Here is a 19,071-nt window from a genome sequence, read left to right on the forward strand (position 1 = left end):
CAAATGCTATAATTTGAAATAACTACCCATAGTTCCGATTTGTATAGTACTTTTATTCCCAAACATCAAAAATTAACTGGATCCTGTGAAAGAAACATTTCTCACTGTCTCTCCTAGTCTTATTTCAATAGATCATCTGAATGTCCCAATGAAAATGTCCAAGGAAGAGACTGCCCCAAGAATCTCCTTTTTCTGTTATCACACAACATTCATTAATACCTTGACGGTCATTACTATTTTATGTGTGCAAAATAGACAGCAGTCGTGATAAATGTGGGTCCTTTGTATTATTTTTACCCTTTAGGTAGTAACAATTTAAGAGTAAAAATGATCATCATCGACTCTCTCTAGAACCACAAAAGTATTATACTTAATCTGCTTTTTAGAACAGTCAGAATGCAAATTACCTAAATATATATATTCTTAGTATGAAATCTTTCTTTAAACACCAGATCAAGCCTATCCAAATACAGTGAGAGAAATGGTTACGAAGAAACATTTTTACTCTCGTTAACATTTTGATGCATATCCTTTGTTTTGTCCGCCATAGCATATGCAAAGAGGAACTGCAGAGACCAACACATATAGGGTTTTTTCCTAGGTTAACACAGAACACTTTCATATCCTAAATTTTTACTTAATCTTACAATATTTTAAACCTTATAACAATTTGCTTTACATTGCTAAATTTCTATCTGAAGAGCTACAGTGTATGAAAACACACTCATCTCACCAACCCCAGCCATGTATTCTTGAATATTCTCACTTGGTTTTTCATCTTTGCCAGTTTGATAAAGAAAAATAGTATTTTATTTTGATTTTCTTTAGAGAGTGAACTTTTTCACAAACCTATTAGCCATTTATACTAGCTATTTATATTTCCTCCTCTGTGAATTTTGTTCTTTTTCTGTTGATATTTATGATTTTTTCTATCAATTTCAGTGAGCTTTTATGAAAATGCTTGAGTCTCTTACATGTCATATTTGTTGCAAGAATTTTTCTCCTTTTTCCTTTGCCTTTAACTTTTGCTTATTGTTAAATTAACAGTTTAAATATTTATGTAGCTAAGGGTATTGATTTTTATTTTTGTGGTTTCTTCCACTGTTTTTAAACTTAAGAAGTCTTTCTCCATATGAAATATCAATATTCACTTCCATCTTCTTTTGATGGCTTTCTTACATTTACTCTTGAATCCATTTAGAATTTATTTTCGTGTGTGGTAACAGACGGATTTTTTTAAACAGTTCTTTTTTCTAAACAGATAACTAATTTTCCCAGAACTGTTATTCCTTTCCCCACTGATTTGTATCCTTTATAGATAATAAAATTTTACATAAACTTGGGTCTGGTTCTGGCTTTTTTAGTCTATTAATCTGTATCTCCAGACTCGTACTGTACCCCATTGTTATGATAGTATTGCACTCTGCCTTAAGATCTAATACAGCTATTCCCAAGAATTACTTTCCCCCCCCCGAATTTTCTTAGCTGCTCCTTCTGCTTATTCCTCAAGATAAAATTCACAATTATTTAAGTTTCAAAAGTAGCATCATCAGAAATTTTGATGAGAATTATTAGGAAGAAATGTCTAGAATTTAATGTGATGAGAATTACAAAACTGTTCTGTGAAAGTTGTAAGAAAATTACAATAAGTGAAATTACCTATCAGTTTTGAGGAGCAACACATTACAAAAATGACTCCTTTTCCCCAAATCATCAGTTTAGTGGAGATCTACTCATTTATCAAATATCTTGTGTGGCTAGGGCCTGGACTAGGCTCTTCAAAAACTGTGGCAACCACGGGTCATGTGTCCAAGATGAGAAAATACTCCATCAGTAGTAAGTGGCAGTAATGCGAGTGGTAACTCATCTGGGACCTTGTACTTCTTTATTGCTTATGCCAAAATATGCAGAAAGTATTTTACAGGGTGACTTTTTGGATAAGTGGGGAATGAAGTATAGAGTAGAGACTCCCCGAAGCCATGCCAGAGTCCCAGTACAGGGCTCCTGCTAAGATTCCAGAGGAAGGGGCTGGATAACTAGCTGGCCTTTCCTTTGCTGAGTGGTATGTACAAGCGGGGGTGAAAAATGGAACGGCCTGGATTCATCATACAGGCAGTGGAGGAAGGGAGAAGAAATCAGGAGACCGGGAGCTGGAGATGAATTTGCCAGAGAAATAGGGAGATGTCTACTTGTGAACTTAATACGTTCTGCACACTGTACAATACAAAGCATCTTTCCCTTTGACCCACTGAAAAGTCTATTACTCACTAACACTGTGGAGTCAGATTGTTTCATGTGTGTTTGCTGTCTCAGTGCTGGGTCTTGCCTCTAGATGAATGTGGGCGAGAAGACGCCAGCTTAAGGGCATCCAGTCAAGTCAGACCGCGCGGTACAATGCTGGAGGCAGAAAGCCCTCCACCCCCGGGCCCCAGCCTGGCAGCCATACTGCCATCCCTCCATGCTTCCATGGCTGCTGTCTGCTCGTCAGAAATGCCTTTCTGAAAGCCTCATTCCCATCAGTGGGGCGGACTGTCCCAGAATGAACCCATTTCCCTCTCTCCTGTGCTCATCCTCGACATCTATGGACACTTTATTACCACCTGAGCGTAGTCCATTGTATCAATAGTCTGTCCTCATTATTAGTTGATTCCGTGTCTGTGAATTAGCCTACCATTTATTTATAACCTACAAATCACCCCCCATGGTGGCTCCCCAGTCATGAGAACGCGTGGCGCAGCAGGAAAACACTGAGTCCTCAGACGCACATAGTGCCAACGGTAAACCAGTACCCTCTTCACGGTATATTTAGTGCTATTGTTTTTATCTTTTTAATTGGAAATTTCACCATTTAAAATGACCCTCAGGGGCACCTGGGTGGCTCTGTTGGTTGGGCGTCTGCCTTTGGCTCAGGTCATGATCCCAGGGTCCTGGGATCCAGCCCTGCAACAGGCTCCCTGCTCAGCCTGCTTCTCCTCTCTTCCCCGCTCGTGCCCTCTGTCGCTATCTCTGTCTACGTCTCTCTCTCTCAAATAAATAATAATAATAAAAAAGACCCCCAAACAAATGAAAGGCACATCATAATATAGTCAGTGATTTTAGAATAGTGACGTAACAGGACAGATGGCAGCTACACTTGTGATGAACACAGCATAATGTATCAATATGTCACTTCACTATGCTGTACACCTGAAACCTATGTAACATTGTGCATTAACTGTACTCAAATAAAAAAAAAATTTAAGACAAACCCAAAAGATAAAAAAAATGAAATGGCCCCAAGTTTAGTATTGTGGTGCTGTCTAGCGTTCCTAAGCCTGAGAAAGCAGTGATGTGCCTTGGGAGAAAATCCGTGTGTAACAGAAACCCCGTTCAGGCAGCAGGTAGTGCTGATGACCACGACTTCCATGCTAATCAATCAGCCATATGCACTAAATGATTTGCCTGTAAATTGAAACACTAGGTGTATCAACTGGTTGACAAGAACGTTGCCTTTAAATAGAAAGCTAGGTATATCAATTGGTTGACAACAATGTTGTGACTTGCCTGAATCTAACCCTGTGTTCATGGTTTATAGAACTATTATGAATAATGAGAATCTAGTGTACGTCCATCTGCAAGCCACACCCCACCAGCAGCCTCCTTAGCAGCAGGGACTTCATTCTATTTATCTTTACATCTGCTGACCCAGAGTGGGGCACAGAGAAGGAACTCAAGAAATGTTCATAGACTAGAATAGGCTGGGAAGGAATGAGATGTTGCAATGGGATGGACTGGAATAGAATAGCATTTACACAGGTTCTTAGCAATAGAGTGCCCTTAGAAACATAGGGAAACATAAATAATAATGATGGCTAGTATTTGTTGCGCTTTTTTTATGAACCTGCACTTGCTAAGCATTTGATCTTCTTATATCATGTCATCCACACTACTCTTTAGCGTGGGTAACATGATCTCCATTCTGCAGAAAGGAGAAAGGACTTGTCCAAGGTCACACTGTCACATTGAGTGGGGCTCTAGCCCAGATCCATCTGCCCCCAGAGTCTGGGAGAATGAAAATGTGGGCTTGGCAGGGGTGATAAGCCATGAATTCCATCAGAAAATGATCTCTAGGAGAGGAAGAGGTTCTCTAACAGAAGTTAGCCTGAGTCACAGGCTCTCCCCAGCCTTAACGGGAAGACAGTGATGCAATTAATGGTGATTTTTTTTTCTCCCTGGCTGGCAACAACACTGTTTTTTTTGTTTGATTCCAGAAGCAGCTGGCAGAATGCATGTATTACTCATGTTGGAACCACACTTCGCTGATGGCTTATGTCCTCCAGAATCACTCAGTGGTCAGGCTGTGTCCAGGCCTGCTGGAGATGACCACAAGCCTCTAGACGTGGCTGAGCTTCTGCAGCTGTTGTGTGTTTCTGGCTCCAGTTCCACACCTCTTGGCAGACTGTTTGTGTGAAAAGCACTGCTGACTCTGGGGGTGAGATACACAGGGGGATGGGGGTGGGAGGGCCGGGCGGCACAAAGCCAGCCAACGTTGCCAGGGGCTTTATAGCTGTGCCCATTAAACGCTTAAAAGAGAAAGAAAGGAATTTATAAAAGGATGATTTGAGGGCTCTAACTTAAGCTACATAGGTAGTTTGACTACACAGTACATGCATTAAGCTCTAATTTCTATTGCCTTCCATATTCTCTATAAAGTGAAGAAACAGCCTCTAATGAGCTGAGTGGGTTTGAGCAAAGTGCTGAGCCTCAGTGTTGGCATCTGTGAAATGAGAAAGTTGAATCAAATCACTATTTCTTAAGGTACCAAATGTTAGCTCCATACGATACTCAAAAAACAAAAATAAGGGCTTCTAGGATTCTCTCGCAATTGGTATTCAGAAATGCTGGACTAGATAATCCTTTAAGTCTCGGACAGTTCTATTCTGTTACTCTATGTAATAGTGTGTGGCCCCTGCATGAAGACTTCTACCTCTAGCACCATGTTTGTGAAACTAAAATAATTCCCTAATTCAGGTAACTTGGGACCACATCCAGGGGCAAGAGGAACCACATCTTCTGTGTTGGAAGAGTTCTTTCCCTACTATCTCCAGACCTCTGTGTATCCTCCTAGCACCATGAGCCAGTGTTGGCAGAGAGAACCTCATACCTTCTCCTACCCGATCACTCAGAATCAAGCTTAGAGAAAAGCGCAGGATAACAAGAACCTTCCAGGGTATGGGACATCTCTCAGAAAGGAAGTTATACTTACCTACTCCACTTCCCCACCTCCCACTTACTCCTCAACCCCATCCTGGCCCATCCACCAAGAATGCTCTGCCACGCACAATACCTAATTGCCAAATTCTCTAGTCCCTCTCCTTGCCCTGCTCCTGCCTCTGCAAGTTTTGATGTGGTTGAAACTCCCCTCCTCCCTCAGCTTCTCTCATTGAATGCCTTCGGTTTCCTCTTCCTCTACCCATTTCACCCCTTGATGTAGGTGTTCCCAGACCCAGTCTGCTGTCTTCTTGGGCAATCTCATTCCCTCACACAGCTTCACCCTACATCCTAATGACCCCAGAAGGGTCTCGACGCTGTCCCTGCCCACTCAGCCCATCTCAAACCCAATTACCTTCTTCCAGCTCATCTCCCCAGCTGTATCCCCTGCCACCTCTTTAAGTGTGCGCTGGAGTATAGCCACATAGGACCACTGCACCAATGTTTCTCAAACTTTCTATCCCCCATTTTCATGCTTTTTCATCTGCCTGGAATGCTCTACTCCTCACTCCCACTCCTGATTTTCCACAAAGCGTAATCCTATTCATCCTTCTCAAACATCACCTTCTTGATAATCTGCAGGATTACCCCCCCCCCATTATCCATGCTCCCAATGTCTGCCTCTGATAAAGCAGAGCTCTCCACCCAGCAGACTACAAGGCACTGGAGGTCATGTGCCTCTCTTAACCATCTTTCTAACTGCAATGCCTAGCAGATTCCCAGGACATAGAAAGGGCTCAGAAAAAGTTAGCTTGAATGAGTGAATATAACTGACCTACCCATTCTTTTTTTTTTTTTTTTTAAGATTTTATTTATTTATTTGACAGAGATAGAGACAGCCAGCGAGAGAGGGAACACAGGCAGGGGGAGTGGGAGAGGAAGAAGCAGGCTCATAGCGGAGGAGCCTGATGTGGGGCTCGATCCCATCACGCCAGGATCACGCCCTGAGCCGAAGGCAGACGCTTAACCGCTGTGCCACCCAGGTGCCCCTGACCTACCCATTCTTGCCCCGGTTGATGATGCCTGCTGGCTTGCTGGCTAACCGCTGGGCCGATTTGATGGATGCCCAGTATGCCCAAGGGGTAAACTCGGTGTCTATGATTTATTAGCAAATATCCATTTTCCAGGTTTACTGGGAAAAGCAAGATTAGAGTCCTAGATGGTCCTTTGAGACAAGTTGATCCCCATAGACGCCTTCACTTTGTTCATTTCACTAGGATAGTATTAATTATATGCCAGATTACTTCTCTATTTTTTATCTGGACAGAGTTCTAAAAAGGATTAGCTAACTCATTCAGTTAGAGCAACGTCTCCCAAACTGTGTAATTTATGTATCACATTTATGATTCTTGCCGACTCTACATGCTGCTTGTACAATTATTCTATTAACCATTCTCCTTAACTCTTTTCTTAGCTTCATATTAAGAATATTTAAGAAATTATATGATTGATATATATACATGCATCTATTTATACTTACATATAAAAATGAATAATTTTAAAATATGCTTCCAAGAACCACAACAAATCATTTTTCAGGCCACCGGTAATATATATAGCACCCTTAGGGAAGCAACGGCTGGAACACTTAATCCAATGCAAAACCATTTATTAAAGCATTTCTCTGCCAGCCAGTATACTATGGCTGGTGCTAAGAATATTGAAATGCCAAACACAGCTCCCAGCCTAGTGGGCAAGAGCAACAAGTAAACTGTTAATTGTAATTTAATGTTCTACGTACGATGACAGAGGCAAGCATAAGGGTGCCTGCAAGCAACCCTTCTCGGGCACCAATGCAAATCTTCCCCATCTCAGCTCTTGGTCCAGCTCCACCTGCAGCAGCCACTTCTGAGCAGGCCTCCACCAGCTTTTAGCAAGTGTAATCTCCAAGTAGTTCACCCAGAGCCCATGTGAGTAGATCTCATTTCCTCTCCCGGGACTTTGTCTGGCACAATAGCACAGGACACCAGCAGTAACTCACGAGCTTCTTATATCTACATAACCTTGCACAAAGCAGGAGGATTGCAATGGATAAATGCCTGTGCTTTTTCTGTGCTACAGGCAAACAGTTCTGAGTCTCATTTCATAAGGCTCCTCAGGATGTCTGGAGGCTCCAGCATCCATAGCAGTGACCAGCATGATAACTAGTACAGTTCTACTCCCCTTGTCCCTCACTCCTGCTCCCTGAGATCACTTCCCAAATAATCTACCTACCCATGTGCCTTTGCCTCAGGTCACATTTCTGATGGAATCCCAGGCAAGGGCAGGCCCAAACCCATGTAAGAAGGTCAAGGAAGACTTCTTTGAAAAAATGACACCGGAGATAAACCTTGAAGCACGAATAAGTCAGATGAAGAAGGGAATGTGAAGAGGGCGTTCTGGGCAGCATACACAAAGGCATGGAGGCTTGAAAGAGTATGTTTAGAAACTGCAAAAAGCCTAGTATGGCTGAAATACACCTCCAATTAGGCATGAGGGACTGAGAATCCCTAGAGCCTGGTGAGATAGGCAAAGACTGGCTCCCGAAAAGGCGCTGATTACAACCGACGGCTACTACCACTCTGCCCTCTGATGCTGAAGAGGCAGCAATGAGTCGTAAAATAGTGGACATTTAAAGCAACCCCAGAAGATGACAAAGTGCTTTCTATACGTGAGGGTACTAGACACAAAGAGGAAGTAAGCATCAGAGCAGGAGGGGCACCTGGGTGGCTCAGTTGTTAAGCGTCTGCCTTTAGCTCAGGTCATGATTCCAGGGTCCTGGGATTGAGCCCCACATCAGGCTCCTTGCTGAGTGTGGAGCCTGCTTCTCCTTGTCCTCTGTTTGCTCTTCCCACTGTTTGTGCTCTCTCTCTCTTTCTGTGTTAAATAAGTAAAATCTTAAAAAAAAAAAAAAAGAGTAAGAGCTGGAGTAATTGGAGTAAAGACAGTGGTGAAATGGGAGAAGAGCTACACACACACACACACACACACACACACACACACACACACACTTAATCTAGATGGGTCCATATATCCAATAAGGAGCTTAGTCAAAAATGCAACTTCTATTTGGAACTGACAATTCCACCGTAAATTGTCAAGAACTAGGAATTAGGTTTTGAGTAAATGAGGTGGGACCTACAGTTGATAAATCATCCTAGAGCCTCTGTTCAGTCAAGACAAGAGAGAAGAAGGAATTGGGGGCTGGCAAGAGAAATGTAAGGAGCACCATCTTGCTACTTGGTAGAGCCACTGGAAGGAATTCCCCTACCTGACACTCCAGATTTTTAGCAAAAACTCAAGAAACGCAGCTCTAAGCTTTCCCTCCTTTCTCTGAGACAAGGCCAAAGGTAGGGTATGAAGGCTGAGTTTCACCAAGGGAAGCTGGGGAGCTCCATCTGGCATAGAATAGGAGTTTCCTGCCCTCACACAGGGATTGTGCTTTGAAAAGACCAGCATAAAGCAATGGAAGAGTCTCCAGCTTCGTTTATAAGCAAACATTAAAGAGCATCTGATTTTTTTGAGGGCTCGTCATGTACCAACACCGTACTAAGTATTTTAAGTAATATTTCCTTTAAAATCTTTCCCAAAACCACATGAACAAGTATTGTCATCAGCCTCATTTCCCAGGAACCAGCCTGAGGTGACCATGAAACACTAGTTAGAAAAACCGCACAGCCCAGAGTTTAAAAGACCTCAGAATTTGGGGTCAGGTTATTCTCAGCTTAACTCTTGTCTCTATCACTTCCTACTGAAACCATGGGGTCACTCAGGACTATTCACTTTCAGGAGACAGAAGCCAACTCAAAATATGGAAGCAACTGAAGGTAACTGGCTCCCTCGTTTGGAAGGTACAGGGGCGGGTCTCTGATCTAAAACCGCCGGACTCAACACTCCAGTAATCGCGGAATGCCTGTCATGGTTCTGTTCTCTCTGTGCAAGAGAGCTCATTCTCTCCTGCCAAAGACCAGCTTCTTTCAACTGTACAGGGAAGCTGGTAGCTCCGGGTCTTCAGTGTCCTCACTGGAGAAAGAGAACCTCTTGCTCACAAATTCCCAGAGAAAGAGTCTAACTGGCCCTACTGGGTCATGGATCCTCCATCCGAACCAACTGCTGTGGTCAGATGAGTGGTACACTCTGCGAGCAGTGATTGGCAGTCCCATCAGGGTCACAGGGAAATAATGACAGCTCCTGAAAAATAGGGATGCTAGGCAGTTCGAAATAATAGATGTCTATTAAATTTTAACCAAGTTGCTTTTTGAGCGTCGGTTTTGCCATCTATTTAAAAAATATTATCTATTGTGAAAGGTTGTTGTGAGTTATTAAAAAATCATTTTAAATACTTGGCACATAGACATTCAATCCATGGTAGTCATTTTTGTTATCTGGTACGATTATTGTTTTGTGGTTGTTTTTGACAGAGCGATCGGAATTTGAAGCCCATCCCAGATTCCCAGATGTCTAAAGCAGTCCCGTCCCCAGGGCGGAGTCCCCTTTGGCTCTGCAGCCAGACGCCTTGCACAACCCAGGCCCTGTGTGCCAAGGTTAAGCTGGTTCACCATCTGACGGCCGCAGAGCAGTGAGTGCCTCCCAGCCCCAGCAATGTCAATACTGCCTTCCTGACTCCGCCTATTGTATCTGGAGAAAAGTGGCCGGGCATTGTCTTCTAGCACTCCCCCCAGGAAGCATGATGTCACCCTCTAACAAAAGCGGGAAAGCTGACAGATCTGCTGAGATGGGTGTGACCACCACATACACCTCACTGGTCAAGCCCTGAGCAAGGGCAGTGGCCAACAGAATGCTAACAGCAGCCTCCCACAATGTCTGTCATCTGGCTGCTGGACAGGCTCCCTTGTTACATCCATACATGTCAGACAGGGAACCGCCGGACAGGAGGAATGCACTCCCTCTAATCAGCGGATGTGTTGAAAAGAATCAGGACTCTGCCCATCTGGCAGACCCATGTCCCCACACCTGCCCCTGCAGCCTTGGGAAAGAAACACCAAGAGAAGGATGGTCAGATTCTTGAAGGGACAAGAGGAGGTAGTGGGGGGATGGGATGCAGAGGAAAGCAGGCACGGCTCAATCTAAAAAACATTCTGCACGTGCGCTAGGAGTTAAGGAATAGTCTGGCCAGACTGGTGGGAATTGGGTTATCAGTTTGAAATTCCAGAAATAAGGGAGGCAACTTTAGACATTCCCTTTCCTGAAGGCTGGGAATGATGCCAACTGATCCTCTGACATCCCTTCCAGTTCTGGTGCATAATGTTATGAGTGCAGCTGGTGTTCAGTAAAACAACACACCTGGGGTCTGGTGCCCCCATGTCAAGCCCAGAGGTTGTCACTCCACTGCCCCCATTCTACTCTCCTCTTCCTAAAACACTCTTCTTCCTTAGCTATGGCCACACCAATTCTCTAAAATTCCAGAAAAGAAATCTGATTGGATTTGCTTCTCCTACCAACTCCCTGACTGTTTCTTCATAGAACCCTTGGCTACTTCCTCTTTTTTGTCCCTTCGCTTAATTTTCATATACGTTCATGACCATGGCTTCACTTCCCATAAACCAAGAATGCCTTTGTCTCAAGCCCTTGCCCAATCTCCTTCATCGGAACTTCAGACCCAGAGAGTCAAATTTTGCCAAATATTTCCCTTTACATGGAACCTCAAAATGAACATGTACAAAATAATGATTGGCTCCAACTCAGTTCATGTCCAACCAGTTCCTTTTGCCACATTTCCAGCACAGTGAATGACAGCACCACTACCCAAAACAGAACCACAGAACAATACTTAATCTCCCCCTGTCACTCAATCTCCCATATGCAACCCATCACCAATCCTTACAGTTTCACCTCCTGAACACTCTCAACCCCCTTGTCCATCCAGGCCTTCCTTCCTGGAGTTTTGAAAAGACACATTATTAGTCTGGGCCTACGCTCTCTGCCAGATCAACCCATCTTCCCTACTATTATCACAGTGAATTTTCCAAAATATTAATCAGCTACGATAGGACAAACACCGTACTAAGTTTCAACATGTACAGAATGAGGTACAAGTTACTTAAAATGGCCTACAAGGCCTTCCCTTTCTGACCCCAACCTTATTCTCCACTTCCACCCTACATTCCAGCCTTACTCGACTTCCTTGAACTTGCCCTGCTGTTCCACACCCCCTGCTCCCTCTGATGGAAAGTGCTTTCTTCCCTTTTCCTTTTTATATTCTTAGTTTTCAAATCATTTGGCTGTGAGCAACTTATAACTACAAGTGGCAGTAATTGGCAATATCACAACTATTTAGGAATTCTTGCAAAGTGAGGAAAACCTAACCTAGAGATTGTTGTCAAATATTATTCATTTTATTCATACTATATTTAGTAACTAATGAAGTTGACATTCTATGTTTTTAGACATCTAGTTAGACATTTATATGCAATTTATATTTAGAGTTTCACTTTTTATTATTGGAGCCAGTAATAGCTTTTGTAGCTCTTGAAAAGCTTGATTTTATATGTATCCCTATGGTATCATTTACCACAACATCATATAATTCATCCGCCTATACTCCTTTCCTACTAAAATGCGAATTTAGCAAGGACAAAAAAAGGACTCATCCCTTTTTGCATTCCTGGTCTCTAGAACAGTACTTGGCATGAGGTAAATCCTCAATATGTCTTCACTGACTGAAATGATAGTTGAGTAACGGAATGAATAAATGAATAAACAGAAGGCGGGCAATAATTCAAAGGTCTATTGAACAAAAAGTCGATATATCTTTTGGGTGATATTCAACAGTAGTACAATATCTAATGTTACGTAAAGGCCAGGTTAGACCTATTTTCATGAATGTATTTTTATGTTTCACACCTAAGGGAATAAAGGAATTTTCTTTTGACCTTATTCACATCGTATATTTAACATAAGGCAACCTTTTAAGATTTGAGTGAATACTACTTGCAATTTATATGAAATTTATTATTATTATTATTATTATTATTATTATTATTATTTCAATGTGACTAAAACCCTTTCTACGACATTCCCTCTTTCTTTCAGGACTGCTGTGGCATACCAACAATTTATTATGGCATATTAAACTCTACCCAATAAAGATTATTGAACATCAAATGCATGCACTATAGACAACAAAAAAGAAGCAGTATCTGTTGTCAAAAATGTTAAAGGCTGATGGAGCTAAATCTATGTGCCCAAGTCACAAAGACACAACCTATATGGTAAGGGAACTCAGGATAAGGGGAAGATCCTGAGGAAAAGTTGGCCTAGGCAAGTTGAGTTGAACTCTGTTTGCAGAGTAGGCATGAAAAGTATCATTTCCAAATGGATGGGAGAGCACGAACAAGAGCCAGGAGGAAGGAGTGCACAGATTGTCGAGATGGGCCGGAGTGAATGCAGAGAGTCTAGAGCAAGGATGCATAGGGAGGCGAGGAGAAACACTGGATAATAGCCCACATGGAGAGAGCCAAGCATAAAATTTGTGGAATTAGATTATGTTGAGGTCTTTTAGAAGGAGAGTGCTTCTATGAGCATAAGTGACTCCCCTACATGCTGAAAAAGATTAGACTAGTCTTGAACTAGCACAGACGTCCTCATACAAGCATTTCTTTTTTATTATACTAGCTTCATTTATTAAGGAAGTTCTTACTGGTAAGCTCTCTCCTTGCATCACATGATGCGCATAACAATTTTGGGGAATAGGTCCTCTCATCCATAAAAGGTGAGAAAACAGTGGCTTTGAGAAACCAAGTAACTTTCCCATCGTCAGCCAATTTGAGCTTAACCCCACGTCTGTGATTTCACTATCCATACTCCTAACTTTCTCCTGCATTCTTGACTGGCTCCACCTCAGTCCCATAGAGCAGTGGCTTCAGAAAAGTCATCATACCACGTGTACACATATGCTTTTTTCTCATAAGGTATGTTGATTGAGTTAAAATTCAGGAAATACACCCAGTTTGGATTCATCGGGCAAAGATGCTGGTGACTTTTCTGAACTCTTCTCCACCTAAGTGAGAAGGGAGGAGCCACGAACAGTAAAATGAAAGGGACGTGAAAGAGAAGTAGAGTAACCATCACACTCCACATTCTTCAGATGACCCAATCTATGCCTCAACAGTCTCCAGTGTGGGAGCCCACTCCTCATGGGGACGATGATCCAGTATTTAGAAGGTTTCCATTAATAAAGCCAAACGCCCTTCATCCCTGTATCCTAGATCTGGCAAAATACAATGTCAATCTATGGCATCTTCTCTATGGAAACCCTTAAAAATACTGTTCTTCATCTCTTTTCTCCTGGCTAAATATTTTTCCAAAGGACTTACCATCCTGCTTGACCACTATGTTTGCTGTCAAATTTCCCAATGTCTTCAGTGTTTAATGGATATTCTCTGAGCAGTAAAGTGACTACCATTTCTAATGTAGACCTTTTATTTCTACTTAAGTGAACTGTTGCAGCTTATCTATTACATTTTTAGTAAGCAGAACACATGTCGGCACTTATGGATTTTGTGTATCACCAAAATGTAGGTGTTACTCCCTAGAACTTTCAACAAACCAAGACTCTCTCACACTGAACAGACATACATACATTTTTTGAAACCAAACTTATAACTTCACATTCATCTATTTTGAAATGCTATCTTTTGGGTTTGGTCCAATTATCCACCTTAGAGAAATCATCGGAATCCAGATTCTGTGCTCTAACCAATAAGCCATCTACAGGGAATAAGCAGGTTACACAGTCACACATATATTTTTTTAGTAGAAAAATTTATAATGTCAGAAAAATTTGGAGCCCACCCATATGAATCCGCCAGAAGACATACCACAGTCTTCTGAAATGGACTTGGACGAGTCCTTCCCTCCTGGAGATATGTCTTAAAAGAACTAGAACTCTTGCAGGACGCTCGCCCAGAAAAGAGCCGAAAGGGAAATGCTGACATTTACAACAAAGACAATGCGTAGTAGGGAGCATCTATGAAGAAAGCAAAACTCCTCCCTGTTAGAATAATTCCCAGGTGTGTCTCTGGTCCCAGCTTCTGGACCTCCACCCTTGATTACTCAGACCCGATATAGCCTTCTAAGACCAGCCTTAATGAGAAGGTTCCATCTGGGACCACTTCCCTGACCTTGTAGCCGAATTTCCACTGTCATTCCAGACAAGATATCCACTAGTAGAGATAGTGGTTGTTATTTAAAATGTCAAATGAAGCAGGAAAGAGATATGAAGGCACACTACTAGAGACTTCCCATTGGGTCAGTGTTGCTCATATAGGACATACTGTGATAAAGCAGAAAGAGTAATTTATTTTGTATTTCTGCATATACAACTCTTTAGACATAACAGCTCAATTTGGTAAGGATTGGAGAGTAGGGAAAAGCTAGTATGTTTATTAGAACTTGTTTGTAAGTTGGCCATGATTCTCAACCGGGAGGGGAATGTACCAGAATCTGGGGAAGTCTTCTGAAAATTATATACCTTTTCCTTATGTGTCAGTATCTGCCACCCAGAGCCACCTTCACTGAGGTAAATGCGACATATTGTTTCAGTCCTATTTGTTCAGAGAAAAAGGAATCAGAAACAACCCGTTGGACTAGAGAGAGAAGCGCATAAGCCTTAAGTCCCTTGCTCCATTACTGTGGTGTACCAGTGGAGTCTGGTGTGAAGAATGGGTTCCTATGCTTGTAGACATGATTGTGCTGGATTCTTGTTGCAATTACCAAGCATTGTGTATCCATGTCCGTGGAGGGTTATACTGGGAAGGTAAGTTAGGATTCCAATACAACAGACCTACCCCAGAAACCAACCTTGCTAGTGTCACCCTTCCTTTTGAACAGGAGCATGAAATCCCCCTCCTTGGGCCTCCCCCTGTTGAAGTCAGGGCTACGTTTCCAGGGAACTAAGGTCTAGACACAGAACAACTATTTCAAACACATAATTTTTTTGGCCTGATTTTATGTCTAAGTCTATACTGCAAAAAACCATGACACAGTCACTTTGAGGGAAAAAGTAAATTAAAATTGTGTGTTTGCACGTGTGTGTACACAGGTGCTTTAACTTATAAAGTATCTCAGAGCAACTACAGATCCCTGGGCTTTGATTACTATAATCTCTGGTGTAGGATAGTTCCAAACTTCATGTTACTGATAAATATGTCACACAGAAAAGAAAGCAAAATAAAAATGGAATCATAATTATTTGTTTTAAAGGTGTCTATACTGGAGAAATCAACATTTCTATGTTAATATAAATAAGTTGTACAAAACACTGAAATCAACTCAGCAATTTATATTACACATTCTTAGTCTTAAAAATATTATTAAATCCTCAATATAATTGGGTGTTGAAAGCAAACTGAAAAGCTATAGACAAATTACATGCAATTCTGTGGTCTTGTTGGATTACTTTTTTGAGTATTTAATATTTCAAACATAGAAAAAGATGAAAATAATTTAACACATACTTATGTACATTTAGATCAATTTCTAGTAATATAATACAGACTGCACCACTGAATTCAGCACATTTTCCCAATTTGATTTCCATTACCAATTCTATTTTCATTATAATAATTAGAATGTTTTCAAACTAAAAAGGAGAGACTCGTGGCGATTATAGTTGTGATTTGCCTTTCAGGTATTGATACCAGTCTCAGCCAGCGTCCCACAGGGTGAGTGAACATAAGAGGCATGCCACTATCTGGAGATTCTGAGCAACAGACATACCAGATCTAAAAACACCCAAGCCAACCATTCCTTAGCTCTACAACAGGTTCCGATACTCTCCTGTGCCCAGGGATCGGGGTAACTGCCTTAACTTTTGTCCCATTGGGCCAATAAAGACTTTATAAATTACTACATGCCGAATATTTTTACAAATATAACAAAAATTATATAGCCATGACCCCAGCTCTAAGAAAAACAAACAAAAAGCCGAGCCTTTGACAGTTTTGATTAAAATAGGACATGGATATGAAATCCTTATAGAAAAGCATTTTTGTTCTCATTTAAAAATGACAATCTGCACATTGCCCTACGTGGGCCCCATAATTCTCTGCATGAATTTCATTTTTCAAAAATTATGGAAGATTTTTTTTGCAGCAGGTAAAACTGGGCTTCTTATTTTTTTTTTAATAAGGAAACAATCCCAAACGAGGAGCAGTAAAATAATGCATCATAGTAAGTGAATCTCTACAAGTAAAGTGACCCGATCAGTTCTCATGATCTGTGGCAACACAGGTGACAATTACGCAGAAGGGAAACTCTAGAAAAATCCAATGCCACAAAGACATTGCATTTTAATCCTCACATATATTAAATGTGAAGTCATAAACAGCGCCCATGCCACAGCTGCCCCTTGTTAACCGGCACTACCAGCTGGTGAGAAAGCCCAGAATCACTAACTCATAAAAAAAAAAAAAAAAAACCTAAAACTAAAAAAAATCAAAGCCAAATCTTACCAGAAAGGAGCAAGCTGACTCCATAGAGAACTAAGCCGGCTAAAGAGTCCATGCTTTCCCAAATCTCTCCATCCAGTTTCCGCAGAAGTGCATGAGGTCCCAAGGATCCTTTCAAACACACAGAGGTTTGTGACTTTCCATTCGCATGTTCTACTAGGTCTTGTTTACAAGTCAGAGGCAAGAAGGAACAGCACAGAAGCGGGCTGTAACAGTCTCATTTCTGTCTGAGCACAGGGAGTTTTAAGTTCCTTTTTCCTGTTTCCTTTGTAGATTAGGATGGGAAAGGCTGTATCTTAAAGGCATTTGGTATCAGCAGGACTGGGGGCACTGCAAGCCCCAGCCATCTTGCAATTCATCAAAACACTTCTCTATTGCTGTTAGTTCTGCTGCTGCTTTTGCTGTTGTAAGGGGTAGAGGAATTTTTGTTGGAGGTGTGGGTCCTGGTCAGCGTTTTCAGGAACAATAGGGGTATCCTCTGATAGGCGGGAAACAGACTAACAGCTCTCCACCTATGGATGGTATGCGGTGATGACCAGCCCTTCTCGGCCTCCAACAGCAACCCGCCCCCCCCACCCCCACCCCTGGGTCCACTTGGGATCCCTGACAGAGGGGCTTTCGGGTGTGGGGTGGGGAGGAGTATTTGCTTTTGTTTTCTCATTTTAACCCACATGGTTTGAATTGGGAAAGGAAGATTCCGTGATGAGAGAACACAACCCAAAGGCAATTAATTTGGCCAATTACCGGTGAGGTCAATGCACAATGCAGCCACGGAGACCAGAGTCCAAAATTGTCAGCCTGTTTTCTTTCACACAGATGGTTTATTTGCTGGCCAAGAGCCCGAAAATATCCATGCTACTGGCTATAGCTTTAATTTTCGATAACGACTCATCTGAAGGTGATCTCATTTCTTAAAGCACTTAGCCTCGAAGGATTTTAGTAATGAAAGGGGTTTCATGGTTATTGGCCGGTGGTGTCTCCGAAGCAAATTATATACAAAACTTTAAAAATAACCTGTGTCAATACCTAATATAAGTGATTCAATTGGAATAAAAATAGCATGCATAAGAGCAGAGAGAATACCTAGGCCAAAAGGAAAACAGCCACTGGAGTAACCATACTTAAAATGAGATCAGAAACCTTAAACTGATCCAGAAGATCGTTTCTCCATAACACAAACTACAACTTCAGAATAGAGCGTCAACGCTCTTCCTCATCACCCTGAGGAAAGGGCTGCCTGCTCACCATAGGGAAAGGCAGACGCCTGCTGGCCTTGCCTCATTTCTGTCCCAGGTTTTATTACCTCAGTGACGATCCTGAGAACCAATGGATGTTTCCAGTCTGCTCGGGTAGAGAGCGCAGGCTGTTTTCAAGCAGACCTGGGTTCAAGTGCTTACTCACCCACGTTTACTTAATCTCTTGCATCTCAGTTTCAACAGCTGTAAAACGGCAATATTATCTCCAACATGGGGATTTTTGAGAGGATTAAATGAAGCTGGCACAATGCCTAATTCATAGACGACTTTCGTTAAATGCTAATGTATTCCTTTCCTTGAGTCTTTCCGTTCAGTCTCTGATTTCCGTCCCAAGCAATTCCTCCAGAAAGCCATTCTCTCATCTTATGAAATGGCTTTAAGTTTGGTGTTGTAAAGAACCAGGCTGGGAGTCGGGGATTCTGGGCTCTAGTCCCAGCTCTGTTCTTCCTGTGAGGTCTTGGACGAGTCATTTCCCACCCGCAGGCCTCAGTTTCCTCAACTGTAAAATGAAGGATTTATACTGGATGTGACTAATTTCCCTCCAATTGTAACAGCTCCTGAGTCTAAATGACTAAACCGTCCCTCACAGCATCTCCAAGTGGGTTTCTAGGTCCTCTCATCTGGGCAATTCAGAGAAGATGCTAGCTTTGTATCTCGGTCACTGCGGAACCTAGAGGGTCACAAACATGCTCTATTTTAAGAACATGGCGGCTGAGGCTTTGTGAGGTCCACTGGCCCCAGGCCATATGGAGCAGCAATGGAAAGCCTTGGAAATAAACAAGCTCCAGGGCACCTGCCTCCTCAGGCACAGCTTCCTCTGTTTGTGCTTGATGGCCACACAAGGAAGTAATTGCTCACATGCCCTCCTGTTGGCTAGTTCTTGTGGGCCAAAGATGCTACTACCTCGCTTCCTTTTGTGGGTTGCCTCCCTCTGTTATTCAGAAAAGCACCTCAGTTTCATCTTTCCCCCATTATCCAGAAAGATCTACCTTTACTTCGAATTGTTAAGTTCTCTCTCCTTCCCTTATCTAAAATAGGTGACTCACTTTCGTTCTTTGCTCTGTAATCCAGAAATGCTGCTCATTTTGGAAAAGGCAATGTTGCTCCATTATCCA

The 19,071-nt window shown here is 42.2% G+C and overlaps 1 protein-coding gene across 2 annotated transcripts in view; it reads right to left on the reverse strand.

Annotated features, from left to right (window-relative positions):
- TEK (TEK receptor tyrosine kinase) overlaps positions 1-17,179 on the reverse strand; it is a 95,333-nt gene extending 78,154 nt beyond the window's left edge. For both annotated transcript variants that reach the window (XM_087869605.1, XM_045780755.2), the window contains exon 1: positions 16,704-17,179. In XM_087869605.1, coding sequence (XP_087725731.1) covers positions 16,704-16,755 — 52 coding nt within the window. In that variant the 5' untranslated portion in view covers positions 16,756-17,179. The remainder of the gene's footprint in view (positions 1-16,703) is intronic.
- Between the last annotated feature and the right edge of the window lie 1,892 nt (positions 17,180-19,071).

The sequence above is a fragment of the Ursus americanus genome, chromosome 18, assembly GCF_024610735.1.
Source record: "Ursus americanus isolate L20-20 chromosome 18, mUrsAme1.1.p, whole genome shotgun sequence".
Taxonomy (NCBI): domain Eukaryota; kingdom Metazoa; phylum Chordata; class Mammalia; order Carnivora; family Ursidae; genus Ursus; species Ursus americanus.